Here is a 19,463-nt window from a genome sequence, read left to right as displayed (position 1 = left end):
TGTAGCTATCTTTTGCCTACTGAAGAAGTTAACTGCAGCATGGCTTTGACTGTTTTTACACAGAATATTTTATATTGATTAAAAATAGTTAAAACTTTGCATCTTTTCTCTGACTACCCCTTCTGCACCGGGTAAAGCCTACATTATTTGTTTACGTTCTGAGGGCCCTCTGGAGCCTGTAACAATTTTGTCAGCTGCTATCTTGGTAGGATGCAAGCTCCAGCACCGATTGCAGCACTTTGCATCATTTTTCAGTAGGGTGCATTCCTCCCTTGCTCCCCTCCCTATGCTTGAGTAAAGGTCCTTGTAAAAGGAGGCGGCACCAGCCTTGTTATTCTTCAGAGAATTCTGTAAAGAGCCCTTTCCTACAAAACACAGATGGCAGTAGTTTGTTGATCTTGCTGCCTAGCAAGCTCATCAACATTGCTTTGTTTCCTTCTACTTTAGTGTCTGTCCATTTGTTTGTACCTCGACTGTAAATTCCTTGTGACTGGGCCAGTGTTCTTGTTAGGTTTGCCTTGTGTATAGGCACTGTCTGATCTGAGCAATGACTGGGGTTCTCAGCAGAAACAATGAAATAATAAAGACGTGAAACAGGGAACTGCATTTTTATAATACAGTTTAGATAAAGAACAGAAGCTGTCTTCAGAAACAGATAAGGAGATGAACTTTTACTAGGCGTCAAGGTAAGTTTGAGCTCTTTTCCTCTGATACCTCAGTTATTAATTGGATTAATGAACGGAAGAACAGCGTAGTTAGAAAAAGGTTATTAAGCCTGGGATTATTCCAGTGACAAGCTATGCTTATTCTAATTCCTTTGTTCAGAAGTCACCATAAATTGAGAAATGTGATGCTGAAATCAAAGTTGCCTTCTAAATGTATCCATTATTAAGTATTTCCCAAGGTGCAGTATTACTCTATAATAACTGAGAGAGGTGGAGCAGTGACACGATGATTTCACAACTGAGCACATCAGTTTTGATGCCTTGCTGCCGCCTTGCTGCTGTCTTGCTGTTGGTACTCATTGACTAGAGGACAGTGCCAAAAGGACATAGGCTTTTATTTCCTTCCCACACAAGGAGAAATGAAACATATCTGAAGTTGGAGGGAATTAACTTTAGGTCATTTATGTCAGCTCACCTGCCTTTCTAGGATCGGTTCTATCCTTGAAAATGATGTTACCAGCAGGGAAGAACTCATTCATTACAAAAATAAGCTACAAAACTTGGTATTTCTTTATATTGAATAGAACTTGTATGGGAACCTCAGTAGCAAATACCTGCACTGGTATTACGTGTTAAATGACCCAGTTCAGTTATGAATGTGCTGAGTTTAAAAATACTGTGTGCCCTTTCCTCATCAAATGGGCTTTTACCTAATGGCCAGAATAGTGACCTGTGTAATCCTGAGTTCACTGAAACACCCTCACTGAGCCCCCTGTGTGCTGCTGGCAGCTCTGCCGGCTCAGCACCAGCCCTTGGAGCTAAAGCATCCCTTCCTGACCTGTCCTTGCTGATTTTGCTTTCAGAAGTGATTCTTCTCTTTATTCGCTTCTTCCTCTTGCATATCCCTGAACTATAGTGAAATTTAGGCTAACGCCTAAAATGTAATTACTCGTGAGAAGTCTACCATTTTTAGCTAAAAATATTCCCCGAAGGGGAAAAACAACAACAAAAGAAGACTTTTACAAAAGGGACTCGGTGATTTTTTTTTATTATTTTTATTCCCAGAGGCCGCCATTTCACTCTGTCACGGAGCACACCGTGGCCTTAGGCCTGCGTGCTCCTTCAGCAGCTCTCTGCCTGCTCAGCCGTGACAGGGAGCCCGCGCGCGGCCGCCTGACTCCGCGAGGCTAAACACGGGTTAAACACGGGCGCTGCCCCCAAGGCTGAGCGACGCGGGCCGCCAACCGCCGCCTCGGCCGCCCGCTCTCTGCCGACGCGGCACGCTCGTTGCCCGGGCAGCGGCGGCGCAGGCGGAGGTGAGGCAGGGCTGAGCGGGCCTCCTGGAGCCGGGGGCGGCAAAGCGGCGTGGGGGGTGTCACTAGCACCTAGATACCGTCTTGAGGAACTCCTAGCAGCATGTAGATTATGTTGTGGGTGAGACAAACCTACCTGCAGGGCTGACGTGAGCAAAGCGTGATGCATGATTGCAACGTGTTTTCTTCTTCAGTGTCATTTCTTTGATGTTAGGTCTGCGAGGAGCACCGATTACTAACTTTTTGCTACAGGATTTCTTTGGTTATATGAACTCAGTAGAAATCTGTTAATCTGTGTGCAGCAGTTTCTGTACAAAAATGATAATGTTCTCCTTGTCTTGAAGTAGTTAGATGTCAGTACAGCTGGCCATTCATGCATAATGGTGAGATTTGTCCAAACTACTTGCCCTGTCCTTGGAGACACTCTAAGGCCAGGCTGGATGGGGCTCTGAGCACCTGATCTAGCTGTAGGTGTCCTTTTTTCATTGCAGGGTAGTTGGGCTAGATGACATTTACGGGTTCCTTCCAACTCAAACGATTCTATTCTGCTTGTTCTACGAACACATACTGTGATAACTTCTGAGGAGGAAAATTGCTTAGCAAAAGACAGCTGCTAACAGCAGAAGTAGTCTGGCCTAGAGCCACAGTTGGACTCCATCTCCAGGCTTTCACTTGGTATCAAGATTAAGGTTTTTGAGACTGCCCGGTGCTTGTGTGCTTTCACTTCTGAGCTGTGCAAGTTCTCTAGTAGCCTCAGTAAGAAAGGAGGCAGTTTAGGTATAAACATTATTCCCCCTATGCATGTAAGCAGTTTTTCGTTGTTGTTCCACATCTGTTTTATTGTTACTTTCTTCAGGTTTGTGTAACTGAACTTGAAAAGACCATGCCTCTTCCAGACACCCTGTTTTGTGCTCAGCAGATCAAAATCCCACCTGAGCTACCAGACATTATGAAACAATTCACCAAAGCTGCTATTAGGACTCAGCCTCCTGATGTTTTGCAGTGGTCAGCTGCGTAAGTATGGCATCCTCGTAACGATGTAGCACTGTCATCAGGGAACCACAAAGACCTGATGCTTTTGTTGATTGTACGGAGGAGCATTACATTCTTCAGTGTATTAATGTAACCTGTTGGCCTTTTAAAGGTAGTGTAGTACTTGATTTAACCTTATAACTTAGAGGATTCACATCTTATTCACTTTCTGCTTCATCCTTGAATTTTATTTTGGAGTGGGCAGAACTGGCACAAATGGTTATGTGAGCATTGCAGTATTGCCAGTTGTGCCTTGCAGGTAGCATGAGGGAGGAATGCTAAATAAATCAGCTAAATAGATCAATATGGTACTCATCAATCTAATGGGAAGAGTCTGTGCTTCAGTTGTGCAAGCGCACTCTTGATGTTAATAAATTTCTTTTTGCCTTTGCCGAGAAGGGCTGAGTATATCATGCGCAAAATAAGTTAAATTACTTATAAATTATGAGAGTGTCATAAAAAAGAGCATGTAAAATCTAAAAACTGTCTTTCACTAAAAAGAAAGGTGGGATATGGGCAGGAGAAGAATAGCAATCCTGCATGTGGAGTCCTTGCTGAATGCTGCTGCATTATCTATAGGAGCATGGAGATTGATTTAGGGAACTCTAAGTGTAAGGCTACTGACTTCGGTGTAGTTTTTAATCATGCTAGGTACTGGAGTGTCTTGTTACTCCCATTCACTTAGGTACTTCACAGCATTGTCAAAAGGTGAGCCCCTTCCAGTGAAGGAGAGGATGGAAACACCTTCAGCAAAACAGAAAATGGATGCTGGTTTGACCCCAGGACTCCTTAAAGTCTTACACAAACAGGTACAACCAGACATTTAGCAAATGCACAATGCTAACATGTTTGTCTTAGACAAAAAATTTGGCAGATGATCAGTAGTGACTGTCAAAAATCCAATGTATTTTGGGAAGGGTCTTTGTTCTTAATTACATTCGCTTTTTCAGTGTTCTTATTGTGGTACTATGATTTTGTTTACAGCTTTCTGCTAAAGGCACTGTAAGTATTGCAGAACTGACGGAAAAATGGAAAGACTTGTGCTTGCCAGAGGAGCAGCTGGAAGCTATCCTGCAATTGGACATCTTTGATGAAGAGGTGGAGTGGATGAAGATTCTGGCACTTGGGTGCAGCGTGCTTGGTGAGGTACGTTCACAGAATCATAGAATTGTTTGAGTTGGAAGGGACCTTTAAAGGTCATTTAGTCCAACTCCCCTGCAATGAACAGGGACGCCTACAGCTAGATCAGGTGCTCAGAGCCCCGACCAGCCTAACATTCACAACAGGAGCCTTCATGGTCAGCCACTAATGGTAATGTATGAGGTAGACCATAGAATAATTAATGCAAATGGGCTTTGAGTTAGATTGTGTAAGGGCACTTCTGTGTCACTTTGTGTGCATCTACAAACAGTGGCTGTCAAAATGACTTACAGGTTGTTTTGGCAGGCGAGCTTAACCAGAAAGGGCAGGTGATGTCCTCAGCTTGCTGGGGTGGCAATAGGACAGCACGTATGTCCTCTGGCAGCTCAGCCCATGAGGGACAGGGCAATAGAGGAATGATGCTTACGACATCAATGTAAAAGACTACAGAGAAGAGCTGGAGGGAGAAATTAAAACATCAGTTTTTAATTGTGTAGCCAATTACATTTTCACAGAAGCAGTTAATGTTACTAAATCTACATTTAATTCTTTTTAATGTCAGTAATAAAATCTTAGCAGAGCATTGTAAATTAATTATTATAAAATACTTACACTAAGCTTATGTTCTTGTGAAGTATAAAATTAAAGCTGCAGAAGGGAAGGAGTACTAAGAAGAAAATAAATGCTCAGTAGTGTTTTGAGAATGTTGTGTTATTGAAAAGCAGTGAATGTTGACCCAGTCTGCCCATGCAGGTGTACTTTTTCCACTTGAGCTCTATATTTCTTGATTCCAAACCCCACCAAAAAATGGATTTTGTGATTTCTTTTTCTTTCCTTCATTGACGATGATGGAGCTGAACAGCCTAAATTTACCTCCTGTATCCATCCTTTCAGGTATTTCAGAAAATGATTTGATTTTAGCTCTGCATGATGGAACCTAAACTTCAGTTTGCTAACCCAGAAAGGTTCACAAATTGTTATATTCTTTTTCTCCAGTTTTAGTTTGCATTCCAAGTGAAGTAGGATCACAGCTAAGATGCAAAAGTAGACAGGTAGAACCCTAACCTAAGATAAAGTGGACTTTTCAGAACACCATTCATCTGAAGTTATCTTTCAGTAAAACTGATGTGTATTTACTGTCTTACCTGTTAAGAAATGATCACACAAGTGGGCCGTTAAACTGTCTTTGAAAGGCGGGAAATTCAATTGGAATAAATTTACTGCATTGTGTAGGAGAATGAGCAGCTTGGAGTGGCTGGAGGAGGATTTGTGGTGTAGTGGTAACAAAATGCTGAGGCTAGAAGGCTGTGCAGAGCTTCCTATTGTGTGAGCAGCTGCCTCTGTTCCCCAAGAGGCCTCCTATAGAAGGAGCTAAATTAAGTGACTTTTTCAGGAAGGGTTTTACTGAAGCTGCTACTACCTCAGCCATTATTATAAAAACGAGACTTATCTGGCGTATGTATTTGCAATGTCATCGTTTGCTTATTGATGAGGAAGTAAAGATAAATTTTGAAGAAGTTATAACAAAAATATGACTTCTTGGGTTAACAAAGGCCCCCTTTTTTTTCTTTCTGTATGTTTTTAATAGCATCCAACAACCCTTTGATTCGATCCAATTCCATGCCAGATTTTTCCATGAATAGCCTGGGATGGATAGGGCACTGGATTATAGGTACTGAATGGAATAAAGGAATTTTTCAAAGCATGCTTTGAGCTAAAAATTAGAGGCATGATTTTGTTCAACAGAGAACTTGGACGCTTTTTCAATTCCTTTTGTTTCAGGGTTTTTTCTACTAACTAACTATTAAAATGGAACTTGCATGCAAAGAGGGAAAATAGTAAATATTATAATTCCTAAAATTTAATGTTATACTGGTATTATGTCATAGTACGAATAATAAAAACATGATTTTTTTTTTGTGTGTGGATTTGTCTGTCTTGACTGCCGCTGTGAATTCATTTAGACCCATGAAATCATATATGCACATAGGTAGATATAATGAGGTTTGAGCTGTTGCAGTAACAGAATGGAGCAATTTGGCCATATTGGAGAAGGCTCAGACAACCCTGTGCAATCTTTCAGCATGACAAAGTTCTGATATTTTTTTACTCCTGTTTATTACTAGAATTTTACGATTGTTTCCCTCTCACAGCCTGCACTGTTGGGTAAATCACAGAATCATAGAATCACCAAGGTTGGAAAAGACCTCTAAGATCATCCAGTCCAACCGTCCAGCTATCACCAATATTTCCTACTAAATCATGTCCCTCAGTACAAAATCTGAGTGTTTCTTGAACACCTCCTGGGATGGTGACTCCACTACCTCTCTGGGCAGCCCCTTCCAGTGCCTGACTACTGTCTCAGAGAAGAAGTATTTCCTGATCTGCAACCTGAATTTCCCCTGGCACAACTTGAGGCCGTTCTCTCTCATCCTAATCTAGTTACATGGGAGAAGAGGCTGACTCCCACCTCACCACAACCTCCCTTCAGGTAGTTGTAGACAGTGATAAGGTCACTCCTGAGCCTCCTCTTTCTTCTCCAGTCTGAACAACCCCAGCTCCCTCAGCTGCTGCTCATAAAGCTAGCTCATTAAAGCTAGACATTTGATATTGAGAGCTAGGTAATGATGATAAGGCCTTCTTTTAATTTACACTCATTTTCTGTGGCTTACAGTCTGCATTTTGTCATGGCATACAAAAGATATTCATGGCTCTGATACTGTTCTCATTCCTTCCTTGAACTCCTTATAGTCCTTGCTGAGTTCGATGAAATATGCCTGCGAAATTTTAACACAGGACCCAGAAGGTGGAGCAGCTCGCATTCCCTATGAAACGTTCTCATTCCTTTACTGCTATTTGGCAAGTATCGATGGAGACATACCAGATGAGAAAATCAAAGCATTCCTCCAAAAGATTAAAGAAGACGCGTAAGTAAAAGTTCAGGCATCAGTTTTAAGTTATGCATCACCTCTGGGTTCTCCACAGACCTCTGATTTTAGATGAGTCATCTGTCTTCACTTGGGGTGTATCCATAATGATAGGAGTGAAGGTTGACTCAGGTTATATCAAAAGCGTACATAGTTATTTCCTGTAAGTGGTAAACCTTGGGGCTTTGAACTGTGAAATGATATACTGTTATTTAGCCATCTTTAAAGTTGCTATCTGGTGATATAGTTTTCCCCTTAGGAAGCAATTATATACAGCTTTGTATCATCTGTGCACTACTGGTAGCAGAACTTTCAACATCTTATGGGCTGCTCTTGTGACAGGGATCATAAATCAGAGAGAAACTGGGAGCTCCCACTTGAAGTCTGTGAACTTTCTATTGTGTTTCTCCCCAAATTACCTCTGCCGGGAAATTACGTGGGGGAATATATAGTGTATGCTTGGTCTTAAATAGTTCAGCTCTGCAGTTTTTGTAGTATGAGCTATGGTAAATTGTCGTTCTTGGAATGGTCTTGGTGTTGGTTGCCTCCAGTGGATATAAAAGAGAAAGACTACTCAGTCTCCCACCTGAATTCATCCTGTTTTGGTTTTCATACCACGTTAGCAAGGCTGGGTATCTTTCTAGTCTGTTATGTTCCTCTCTTTACCTCCTCTGAGTTTAGCTTTAATTTTGTTAGTAAGCCACAAACGAATGCAGTTCATCACAGCAGGAGATGTGTAAGATTGAAGGCTGAGCAAAAAACTCACAATTTGGCTATCCCATTGCTGTCAGTGGCAGCTTTGCTCAAAACTTTTGTGTGCTGTTGAATAACCTTTGGCCTGCTTTATAATAAACAGGCAAACCGGTTCTCGCTCTTGACTTACTTAATTATTAAGTGCAGTCTGTTAACAAATGATGAAGCTCTTTGAATGATTCATCTCCCGTATCCTGACAAGGTAATTATTTGTAGCACCTTATTAGCGTGGTATCAAAGGTTTTATTGCTAGAGAATACAACGCTCTGTGGGGCAGGTGGGATCAGTGGGACAGACAATAAGAGTCACCTTAATGGTAAAGTATCTTGGTGGATGTAAATGTATTTATTTATATACATACGTACTGTGAAACACACTACGGGCGCTCTCAGGTTCTCTGGATGTTGGTGAGATGATCCTGAATGCCTGTGCAGGTCATGAGGTTGCTCTGACAACCATCAGAGTCTTTTTTTTTTTTGTAGTCTGGTTATATTTTTAATGTCCTCGTGACAGGATGGAGGCACTTAATGATCTATTTTCTGAACTATCACTTTCTGATTTGGTGTCATCGTTGTAGTTCAGTTTGCTTGTTCCGAATACTTCTGGACCAACATGCACTTCATGATGAACAGCAGGTTTTTTGCATAGTTTGAGTGTCTCTTGAGCTCACCAGCACTATTCTGTTGTTTTAAACGTTTTTGTCAATTTCTGCCAGTTAAAGTTCACAGCTCTGATAACTATGGCTAATTCATGCTAACTGCTACAGGTGAAAATCTCATCTCTAATACACATATGTTGGTCATATGAAGCCTTGTGCCACAAAACTCAGTGCGACAACTCTAACTTTGCAAAAAATGGAGGCAAGGATGTATCAATAATTGCATGTATCCCTGCTAGAATTAGCTGGAATTAGCATTAGGGATGTACGAAAATGGCAGACTTCCATCCAGCTGTCGGTAATAAATTCCTGCTTGTTTTGTCCATAGTCACGCATAGGTCACATGAAATGCACCCTGTTTTTAACCAGTTTTTAAAAGACCCCTAACAGCCTTGTCCTCTGAGCGCTGCAAACTTGGCACGCTTGGATGCACATACTGACTCTTCCCATCATCTGTCAGGAGCTGGTCTTTCTGCTTTAGGTTACAACCAGCTCCATGCATATGGGAATCTAAAAATGCACAAGCATGGAAACAAACATTTTTTTTTTGTCATTAGTTACCAGAAATACTTTTAATTAGACCCATTTTTTAATACTAGCACTCTCAATTAATGTAACCCTCTACTATCTTGCCTCGCATACTACAATTTACCATGTTAAAGTGTTGTTCTAAGACTTCTGGTTTCTCTTCCTTTCCAGTGACCGACAAAGTGGCATGGTGCTGCTCAGAAACTTTCTGAGCCAGCCCTCAACACAGTTTTGATCAAGTCAGCTCTTCAGCACCAGCTGAGGGTGGAAAAAAGGAAGTAAATACAATACACAAAGAACCTCTTCTCCAGCACTCCTTTTTCTTCATTCCATTCTTGAAACTGTCTTTTATTGGAGTGAATTGAATATGTAGTTATATTGTTTTTTCACCTCTGAAATACTGAATGCTCACAGCTTGGGAGTGGTGCTTTCACTAATTTGTTTATACTGAATGAAATGTAATTCATGGATCTTTCTACCTGGACTTAACAGAAAACTAAATTTAGAGAAGACTGGAGAGGTACAGCTGGTCCATTTCTTAAGTAAAAAGTGATGATTTTTTACTTACCCGTTTTTTACTTTGACAGAAGTGTAGCTTGTCTTTTGACTACCTTGTCTGCATGAACTCTATTAAACATACGGTTTCACCAAGCGCTGCTCAACGACCATGAAGAACCCAAGATGGAGAAAAAAAATATCAACTAGACTAATGGCAGTGGTTCCATCTCATTTGATCTTTAATTTGGACTCTTCAGAATTTAAATACCTTTCTTCATTCCTCGATGGTCTTTTACTTAGGTCCCCCTGCAGCCCACAGGCACTGCCCGGAGCAGATCACCCCGCACAGCCACGGAGGAGGCCAAAATGACAGTGCTAAGGAGTCCCCTCTCCTGGCACTTTGAAAAATAAGGAAGGGTAGGAAAGATGAATCTATGATTTTGCTGTTGGCTTCCTTCATAGAAGGAACAAGCCTGACTGTAGGAAACTGTTTGAGAAATTAACAAAACTAGACATCGATATATTCTCACAGAAGTTAAGTGGAATTCTCCTTTATAACATTACGCTGTGCCTGGGTGGCTAAAGTCTTAGTGTTTTTTAAAAACTTCCATCACTGATACTTTCATGTTAGTATACAGGATGGGAACTTACTGGTTTCTTTACATAAATACCAAGATCTGTCTACCTTATGTTTGAAAATGCCCGTCAATAATATCATAGAAACTAGTGGGGAGAGATGAGGGCCATCTCTAAGGAGATGTCTGTCACCACCGTTGCCAGCTTGACATTGATCCTAAATTTCTTTAAGCACGAGCGTAGGAACAGCAACATGCCTGTTACTGTCCCTTATCACTTTTTCATTTACTGAAAGCCACTAGCTGCAGCTGAAGGTAACAGCCTTTTGGAGAACTCTGAAATCTGCCCTCTCACCTTCGATGCATGCCATAATGTGACAGTAAGTGCTGTCTTTCTGGAACACTGTTCTCAGAGGTGACAGTGTCAGGTGGTAGACAGGAGGGGAGCTACCTTCATCCCTTTCCATTTGTAATTGATCCTGCTGCTGCAGGGCGCAGCCATATCCACCTTTAGATACTACCCGTGGGCCAGGGCAGTAAATTAGTACAGCCTCTCTCAGATTCCATTAGCCTTTGTTAAATTGAACTCAAAAGGCTAAGAAATCACTATAATTTATTAATAGATACATTAGTCTTATACATTTGTACATTTTCTGACATACACTGCTTCCATCCTGCCAACCCTTGAACACTACCTGATTTTCAGTCTGAACACAGCTGTGAGGCAACACCAGCATTATGTTCACAGCATTACTGTCTCTGGCATAACAGCAGTAACAATACATCCTGTGCAAGCAATTCTTTGAACAAACAAACTCATTATGTTCTTGTTTCTACTTTCTTCTTTTATGGCTGTGATACTTGTCTTCTTCCCTGAAACAAGAAAACAAACACCGTGTGTGCTGTTAGACTTAATGGAATCTGAAGGAATAAAAGTACCTGAAAAAAGAAAGCTCGCATTAAATGTAATCGTATCCTTTTCTAAGGAAAGAAGGTAATCCGCATAGGAGTGAAATAAACAATGCAACTGATTACATCCCAGCACAAACTGGAGCAGCAGCCTGAAGTAGAGAAACTGGTTCGATGGACAATGTATCCCCACCATGGGAATGTCAAGATAAGCAGCCTCAGACAGTGCTGTACTAATCCTGGAGCACATTGCTGAAAGCATCGACCTTTCCGTTGTGAAAAATTCTGAACTCTAGATCACAGCAAGTTTTATTTAGGCACTGGTTTGTTGTATTGTATGTGAGGTTATCCTAGATTTTTCATTAGACTAGACCTTCTATTCCCTGTACTAAGTTCTTTTTCTGCACAAAGGCTGCAGTTGCCCAATTCAGAAACGAGGAGTCAATTGATGCTATTTCATCTCACCTTTCTCTTTTCCTCCGAGAATCTCTGTCCTTCCCTCTGTCACGACTCCTTTTTCTTTTACTTGGACTCCTGCTGCTATCTCGCCTATGCCTGGTGCGTTCAGTGTCCTTTGAGCTCCCTCCAGATTGCCTCGACTCCACTGAAGCTGAGCGCCTGTCTTCCTTTCTGGGAGACAAAAAACAAAAACCAGAAACATGACTGGTTTTACTGAGTAAGAACAGTTTCACAGTCACTATTTTTTCAGTATCAGCTCTGTAATAGAATGACCTACTAACAGTGTAAGAAAGACGACATCTTATTAAGCCACTCCCTCTTCAAAAACAACCAACCAAACAAAAAAAAACCATTACAGTCTGTCAAGGCTGCTGCTGTCCACACAGAAATAGCAAATTCCTCTTGAATGCTTAAATGTTAACTGTGACGTACCTTCCTGAAGACTTTGACTTTCCCCCTTCACAGATCTCTGCGTTCTCCAACCTATTCTCTTCCTGCCAGTGGCTGCTGAGTTCCTCCATATGTACACCAATCACATCCCGAATCACCTTGAGAGGAAAGAAAGATATGAAAAAAACCAACAACAACAAAGCAGCGTGACATGGTACACTTTTTAAAGAAAAGCATTTCAGCATAAATTTAATAGTACCATTTTACTACAGAATAAAAGTGTATCTTGCTGCCGTTTTCAAGTGAAAAATTCACTACTGCCAGAAATACTTCTGTTACTTGTAATTTCCTGCACCAAATTAAACCAAAGAGATACTCTCATTAGCAAGTTTGCATCTCTAACCAGGAAGGGCGCAATAAGCAGAAGAGATGTTTTCCCTGCCTGAATGGATATACCATTGTTGATGCTGGTATGAACTAAGCATACAAAAAACTCACATCTTCCTCTTGAGATACTTACCTCAGTGTAAGATTTCTTTGTTATATGAACGTTCTTAGCCCTGTATGACTGCCGTCGCCTTTTGTAGTCTCGCATTTCAGCCAGAATTTCAAGATGGGACTTTGGACCTTTCTGACTGTCATCTAACAAAGAATTTGAAGTAAAACAAAGAGGCATTAGCACAGTATTAGCACCTGCAGGTATGCAAGTCTGCTGAAAAAAAAAAATACATTGCGTTGCTCCCAAAGGTTCTCCAGTGTTGAACAGCTATTTCGAATTTCACACAAGCATCCTCTCCAGCCTTGCTGTCTATGCAAGACTAAAAAGACAACATTTGAACATTATTATGCGATCTTAGTCTCCTAACAGTAATCCAGAATCATCGTACAAGCTTGCAGTTTGGTCAAACCTCTACAGAACACAGGCTGCATCTTCAAAGCCACTACAGGTGCAAGACACAGTGGTCAAGACAGCCAAGCTCAGAGGAACACGTACCCATGTAGATGACAAGCACTCTCTCTCCTAGGCACAGGGTCTATAGAATAACACCGAGGGAAGTTTCGCTTGGAGACGTGGGTATGTCTCAATAGCAACAGGAGGCTTTGTCTGCTGTATCCATTTCTCTACTGCTCAAGATTTCAACCTAACAACCACCAACCTCTCATCAGGCTTTTAATTTTAAATTCTCTTTAATCTCATCATCTCTTACAGTAAATACTGTTCCAGGCTTTGCAGTAACAGGTCAGTATTAAGTAACCTGAACTCAGCTGCAAATGACAGCAGATCCATCCATTAAGATAAGCACAATACCTATGCCAACAAAAGAGCACCAAGGCTTCTTAGAACTATCAGCACAAAGAATGCCAACCACTGTTTTCCGATGCCAGAATGTCACAGTGTCTTTTTAAAATGGTACATTTTTCCACAATAACAAAAATAACACAGTTCAGGTTGGCTTTCACCAAAAAACTCATCTACTGATACAAAGTTAAAGCTTCGAGCAATAAACTCAACAGTAAATTATTTTTCAAACCTTGAGTGATCTTGGCTGCTAAATCCACAAAGAGGTCACTATCATTTTCTGTGATTTGCGACCTAGACCTCTGTTTCTTTGTTTCCTCAACAACATAATCATAAAGAGCAAGACGGTCAGCTTGAGTCAGGTCACAGGTGAAACGCTTGTGATTTTGAGGAACTTCTACAGGCAGTGATGAATAAGATCCTGGAATTTGAACAGCACTGTTATTAGTAAAGTCACATAATTATGCAGGAAAACACTGAAAAGCTCAGCAATGCAGTAAACACCTGTGCTGCATTCACCCTTCTCTTACACATCTGTAGGGAGTTAAGTCCTTAAGTTCAAAAGATAATACAAGAATTTTATTTTTAGAATATACTATTCCTACAGGGTCACAGAAACCCAGAAATATGCCCTAACAGTTACGTGCTTGTAATTTTACAATGATCTCACAGCTTATGTTCAAGACCAGCCTTCTAGCCCTATTACACAGTTACAGTTACATTTTTCCCCTTTGTCTATACTGCCAAAGACTTTAAGTTAAACAAGTAATTTCAAGTCAGTAAATCTTAGAAGAGGCCAAGACACCATAATAAAAACCACTCCATACAGTTTTAGTGTTATCTTCAAAGAAATGCAAAATTGCAGAGAAAACTGGATGGCAAACACTGGCACCTAGTGGCTCACTGACATATCTATGTGATGCACGACTCTATAGGCTTAAATGATTCTTCTCTACTTGGCTATGCTTGTATCAAATCAATGAGTTATCACTCGCCTCCAGAGCAAAATGCACCTGACACACTATAAAAGCCCAGTGCCAATCACATGAAGGCTCTGCTATGTGAAAGAAGCAAGAATAACATGAAAATCCACGCCTAAGTGAGTGCTGCTGTATTTGAATGTCAGGTCAGGAAAGTACAACAAACACTTCTCCTTCCACACATACGCTAATCAAACTAGAAATGCACAGACACAAAATACTACATCTTTCAGGCCTTGCAGTAACTTCCAAACCACACGCTGCAGCTCTATAGAAGTTCCTATAGGTGGCCCTATTTTTCTACTCTCTCAACTCTCCAAGAGAAGTGCAAATTGGTCTTAACCTACTCTCCAGATACAGTCACAACACCTGCTGTAAAATGATTCAAAGAAATGAGCTGAGACCAGTGGTAAAGAACTTTATCGTAGTTGCAGATGTATTAGCATATTTATTATGTAACTACTTAAAAGAGTCTAGAAACAATTCAAGCTAATGCTAACACGTGTACTGTTAGGTTTTTTTTATCTAAGAAACAGCGGACAAGCATGCACAGCTCATGACTGACAATTAATCCTTGAACTGAATTAAAAGCACAGTTCTCTTTTTCCTTTCCTCCTCACTCATTCCACCAAGAACAAGGCGGGAGGCAGCCTGAGAAGAGCTTGGGCCACAAAAGGCAGAAGACAGTATCAGAAAATGCAGGCAGACAGTAAGCTGTATGTGGTGGGTTGGGAAGTGATGGACTAGTGCTTCAGGGAACTCCCGAGTTCTGCACTATTGATTTACGTGTCCTGAAGAGAACTAAAAGTTTGAGTAAAATCATCTCAAGTTCTTTACCCGGTTGCCCTTCATAAAGAAAGCAGTTTTCCTCCAAGATATAGAAGGGAAGGAATTTTAAAAACAAATAAATAAATGAAGATTTCTCACAGCAATTCACAAAGGGAAATTAACTAGCTCTCCACAGGACAGGTGAAAAGCTGTCTCCATACCTGGATGCCACTTACCTTCAGGGTAGCCTATGCCTTCTTTAGCACTCTGAGCTCTAGCTTGCTGAACTATGTGAAACTGTAGCTCTTTATCTGCAGATAGAAAAGACAAAGTATCACACAGAACTTTTACATCAAGTACTTGGTAGGCTTGATCTTTACTTCCCAACCTCTATTATGAGACATGGTATTTTATAGAACATTGTGGTTTTATTTGTGCATACGAGACAGTCTAAAAATATTCTTCCTATCTATTCCATATTTGAATTGAAGGAAGAAAAAAAAAAAAAAAAAGGAAGGATTTTTGGGTTACAGGGATATGGGAAAATACGTATGTATATTGAAATCCTCTCCAGTACTGTTAACAGAGTTACTACCATACCTCCAAACTCAAGGGATGGTTTTTAATGATGTTTACTGATGGCAGGGCAGCATAGTGTGCTACAGTGAGGACTCGGGTTCTGCCACACGAGGGTTGCTCCAAGCAAGCCCATGGTTGGGCATTACAGGGGCAAGGGTGGTGTTAACAAGCTGCCCTGAAGCTTGGAGGTGTCTGGAAATGGGCACGGGCACTCTGCTCTGGGTGAACCCAGAGTTCCCCACCACCCTCAGCCACACTACGATTCCATCTCCATGCAGTGCCCCAGCGCTCTGTCGCCGACCCGTGTGCTTACCCATTGCAACGGTGGGCACCTTCAGGTTCTCATAGAAGAAGCGAGAGTCGTACATCTCGGCCTGCGGGACATGGTAGCCCAGTCATAGAATGATTTGAGTTGGAAGGGACCCTTACAAGCCACCCAGTCCCACTCCCTTCAATGAGCAGGGATGCCTACAGCTCCATCAGGTGCTCAGAGCCCCCCAGCCTGTCCTTGAGTATCTCCAGGGACGGGGCTTTTCGTTTGAAGCCATTTCCCCCCCTTGTCCTGTCACCACGGACCCTGTGGAAGTCTGTCCCCTTCTTTCTCACAGCCCCCCTTCAGATATCTAAGGCCGCTCTCACGACTCCCCGCAGCCTTCCTTCAGCAGGCGGCACAGCCCCAGCTCTCCCACTCACGGCACGGCAGCGGTCCCAGCGCAGCGCTCTCAGCCCCACGGCTGCGCCAGCCCTCCCGCGGGGCCCACACCGCCCCGCTCCGGGTGTCGGCACGAAGGACGGGTGCCCCCCGAAGCCCCGGTTACCCCCAGCCCCCTACCCCAGCCCACCTGCTCTTCGGCGGAGTAGCCCATCTTGCGGAGGCGGCAGGACGCCGCATGCCTCTCCAACGACGCCCGCGGCACACGGTGATGGGCGTCGTAGGGGCAAGGCACCCGCTCCACCTGCGGCGGGACACGCGTCAGCGCGCACCGCGACCCCCGGGCCGCCCGCCGACCCTCGCCGGGCAGCGGAGGGGATGGGGATCGGCGGGCGGCGCCGTTACCTGGTCCTCCAGCCACACCGCACAGGGAGCCGCCATCGCTACTGAGGGCGGGACGGCCGTCGACACTGCGGAAGCGGAAGAAGGCGCCGCCGCCATCTTTACTCCGGGTCCGCCCGAAAGCGGTGCGGCGCCATCTTGTGGGGCGCCTTCGGGCCGGCTCCGAGCGGCGACAGGGAGGAGGGAGGAAGCGAGCTGTCTGTCCTAAAGATTCCGTGACGGGATGTGGCTGTCTCTGAAGGGCGTCGGGCAGCTCTGGGAAGAACTTTTACGGGAAGAGCTGCTGGGCTTCGGTGCCCTGCCCTGGGCTAGGAGACTGACAAGAGCACCTGCGGGTGGAAACGTGCCCCGCAGGTCTGATCCTTACCCCAGCATGGGCAGTGGGCTAAGCTGGTGTAGGGCCAGGACTGCCTCTGTTCCCAGCACCGTTCCCACACAAGCACAGCCACAAGGACGGACACCTTCCCTCAGACAACGAGGGAGCAGCAGGGCTTAGTAGGGCTGCTGCACGGGTCAAAGAGAGAATAACCATCCTACAGAACAAATAGAACGTGACTGGCGTTTGTGCGTGCCTATTCTTGCTATCGGTCACGAGGAAAAGGACGAGTCGGTCTTACAAGGCGGGGTGAGGTGGAGGAAGCACGGCAGATGTAGCTGCTGGAATGACCCCCGCACATCTGCTTTTTCTAGCAGATTACAGCTATTTCTTTCCCGTACAGAGAATTTGAGACTCAGCCAGGATTTTAGCTCTCTGAGAGATTTGCTGGCTCTCGCCGTGTCTGCCTGAGGATCTCAGACTTCACACGATACTGAGAGCTGAAGGCTGCCCATCTGCCCTTGCAATTTCATCTGTGCTGTAGCGGGGCACGCTAGCTGCCATTAGCACGTTTTGTCGGAGGGGTGATGAGAACAGCTGGGCAAAACTGTGCTGGCCATCTCCACTGGAAAAAGCTGTTTCTTCAAAATTACAAAAGTCAAGTTCAACAGAAAATCAAACTATTTTTTTTTAATGGTAGCTTAATAGAATTAAACAGGTTTTTTTTTTAACGTATCATGTTGATATTTAAAAATGAAAATAATTTTTGTTTTGCTCTACTACATTAGAACATTTTGAATGATTCAAAATAATATTTCTGTGTTTGTTTTCTTTAAGGTAGCAGTTCCTGGGATCATCTTTGTGGTGTTTCTCTGTTTCTTTATTTGTTCATTTTCTGGCCTTTGTGGATTTAGGGAAGTCCCTGAGAAAGAAACCGCTGGGGTCGTTCTTCTTTCTTGAGTTCAGGGAGAAAAAGTTGTGTCAAGCCTCATTTCCTGTGCTACAGTAAATCCAGTTACACGGTGCACAGACACAGTGGGGCCTGGAAGAACACAGGGCTAAGATTAAGCCCCTGAAATAGGTTTACAAGACAATCAAGGACAACAGGTGAACCAAGGCCTGAGGTCACCACACATGTCCAGCTGTGTCGTCTCTCCTGGCTGATTCCAGTCAGTGGCATCTCTCTTCTCCTCGATGCTAACACTGTGCAGGCTGCAGGCCAGTGGCTTTGTGACTCTGTCATTGAACGGCATGGTTCATAATGCACCATCGACCTTAACACATTTCAACCCCCATGGTCCATTCTGAGGAGAGAAGAAATAGCACAGCTGCATTTCCCAGTGTAGAACAGCCTTGCAGAAGGGGGGACATGAATACAGTCTGTCCCCCTTGCAGTGCAGGGTGCTGCGTGTGCTGGCAATCTGGTGCTTCTCTAGGAGCTTTTTCTGGGCAATACGGATCTCCTGAGGAAGTCTCTGTGGGAACCAGCCCTGAAAATCCTCACAGCACAGGAGAACAATCTGAAACTGGGGGATAAGCAGAAGGCACAGGACAGAAATAGGGCATACACTGTGGCAACATAAAGACCATACAGCACTCCTGGGGAACTCTGTCATGCCTCCTCCTCCAGAATGAATTTGTACTGCAGAAAACCCAGCTGATGGCACATTGAATGCCCTCTAGCCTCATACCCTGAGGTAGGAACCTGAGTGCAGGTTCAGAAGTGTTGACCCAACAGAATCACTCCACCTCCCCTGAAGCAACTGGCTGAAATAATGGTGCAATCTCACTGCTCTAACAGGCCAGTCCTTTCTGGTGGGTACACCTGGATGGAAGGCTCATTCTGAGAGATAAAACCCTTTCCCACACAGATGACACAGGAAGGAACATTCTTCATCCATGTCTTGCACTTCTATTTCTTCACTGATAACAAAACCTTGCAGGCTTTCTGTATTTAAAAGCATAATGACTGCTTGTAGGAAATCATTTTTTTGTCTAACATGGCAGAGAAGGCAGTTTTTATATTTAGAATTCCTTCTTTTCCTAGATACAAAACATTACCTGAAGATGCATGGTGTCAATAATGAGGGGAAAAAAAAAAACAACTTACCGTGAAACTTCACGTTGTTCCTTCAATTTAACATGCTTCAGTTAAAGAGAAATTAAATAATCATTTTAACCGCTTTCTTGGGCGTTCCTTTGGTGGACATGCATATTTCTGGGCCAAAAAAAAAAGGGCCAGGAAGAGGAGAAAACCAAGCTAAAAGATGAAAAGAAACTTTCAGGGACTACTCAGTGGCCAGAATTTCTACCGGGCCTCACCCCAAGATATCTGGCAAGCTGGAAGCTAGCACAGGTTGTGGAGTAAGCAGCCTCTGCCTGGCAGACACCAACCTGTCCTGAAGTTGAGAATGGCTCCAGTGGGGCATACGCAGTACAAAACCCACCTCATCCTGAGACTCAAACCCCTGCTTCTTCCTTGCACCCAATGCACTCACCTGCTGCACCGTGGAAATGGGAGGCTGGACTGGGCAGCAGGAGCTCCCAGTACCCCCCTGGTACGACTGACCGTTCCCATCTCTGGGCAGCTCCGCTAGCTTGCCTACACAGTGATACTGT

At 43.4% G+C, this 19,463-nt stretch overlaps 2 protein-coding genes across 7 annotated transcripts; one reads left to right on the top strand and one right to left on the bottom strand.

Moving 5' to 3' along the window:
- ROPN1L (rhophilin associated tail protein 1 like) lies at positions 665 to 11,041 on the top strand. 6 transcript variants are annotated; one of them, XM_021386065.1, is made up of 6 exons: positions 665 to 686; positions 2,835 to 2,992; positions 3,696 to 3,819; positions 3,995 to 4,156; positions 6,902 to 7,077; positions 9,188 to 11,041. In XM_021386065.1, exons 2-6 carry the CDS (start codon positions 2,862 to 2,864, stop codon positions 9,249 to 9,251), a joined length of 657 nt encoding a protein of 218 aa, XP_021241740.1. In that variant the 5' UTR covers positions 665 to 686; positions 2,835 to 2,861; the 3' UTR covers positions 9,252 to 11,041. The 6 variants fall into 6 exon arrangements, with proteins under 6 accessions (XP_021241740.1, XP_021241737.1, XP_021241736.1 ...); XM_021386062.1 differs by lacking the exon at positions 665 to 686 and adding an exon at positions 1,778 to 1,981; XM_021386061.1 differs by lacking the exon at positions 665 to 686 and adding an exon at positions 1,971 to 2,099.
- SNRNP48 (small nuclear ribonucleoprotein U11/U12 subunit 48) lies at positions 10,826 to 17,549 on the bottom strand. Its single transcript, XM_021386059.1, has 9 exons — positions 16,532 to 17,549; positions 16,317 to 16,430; positions 15,788 to 15,848; positions 15,132 to 15,206; positions 13,380 to 13,568; positions 12,368 to 12,489; positions 11,890 to 12,005; positions 11,464 to 11,628; positions 10,826 to 10,962 (listed from the first exon to the last, which is right to left on the bottom strand). The coding sequence occupies exons 1-9, from the start codon at positions 16,625 to 16,627 to the stop codon at positions 10,923 to 10,925; spliced, it is 978 nt and encodes a 325-aa protein (XP_021241734.1). The 5' UTR covers positions 16,628 to 17,549; the 3' UTR covers positions 10,826 to 10,922.

This window comes from Numida meleagris, chromosome 2, assembly GCF_002078875.1.
Source record: "Numida meleagris isolate 19003 breed g44 Domestic line chromosome 2, NumMel1.0, whole genome shotgun sequence".
NCBI lineage: Eukaryota > Metazoa > Chordata > Aves > Galliformes > Numididae > Numida > Numida meleagris.
This window is presented reverse-complemented; position numbering and strand designations above follow the sequence as displayed.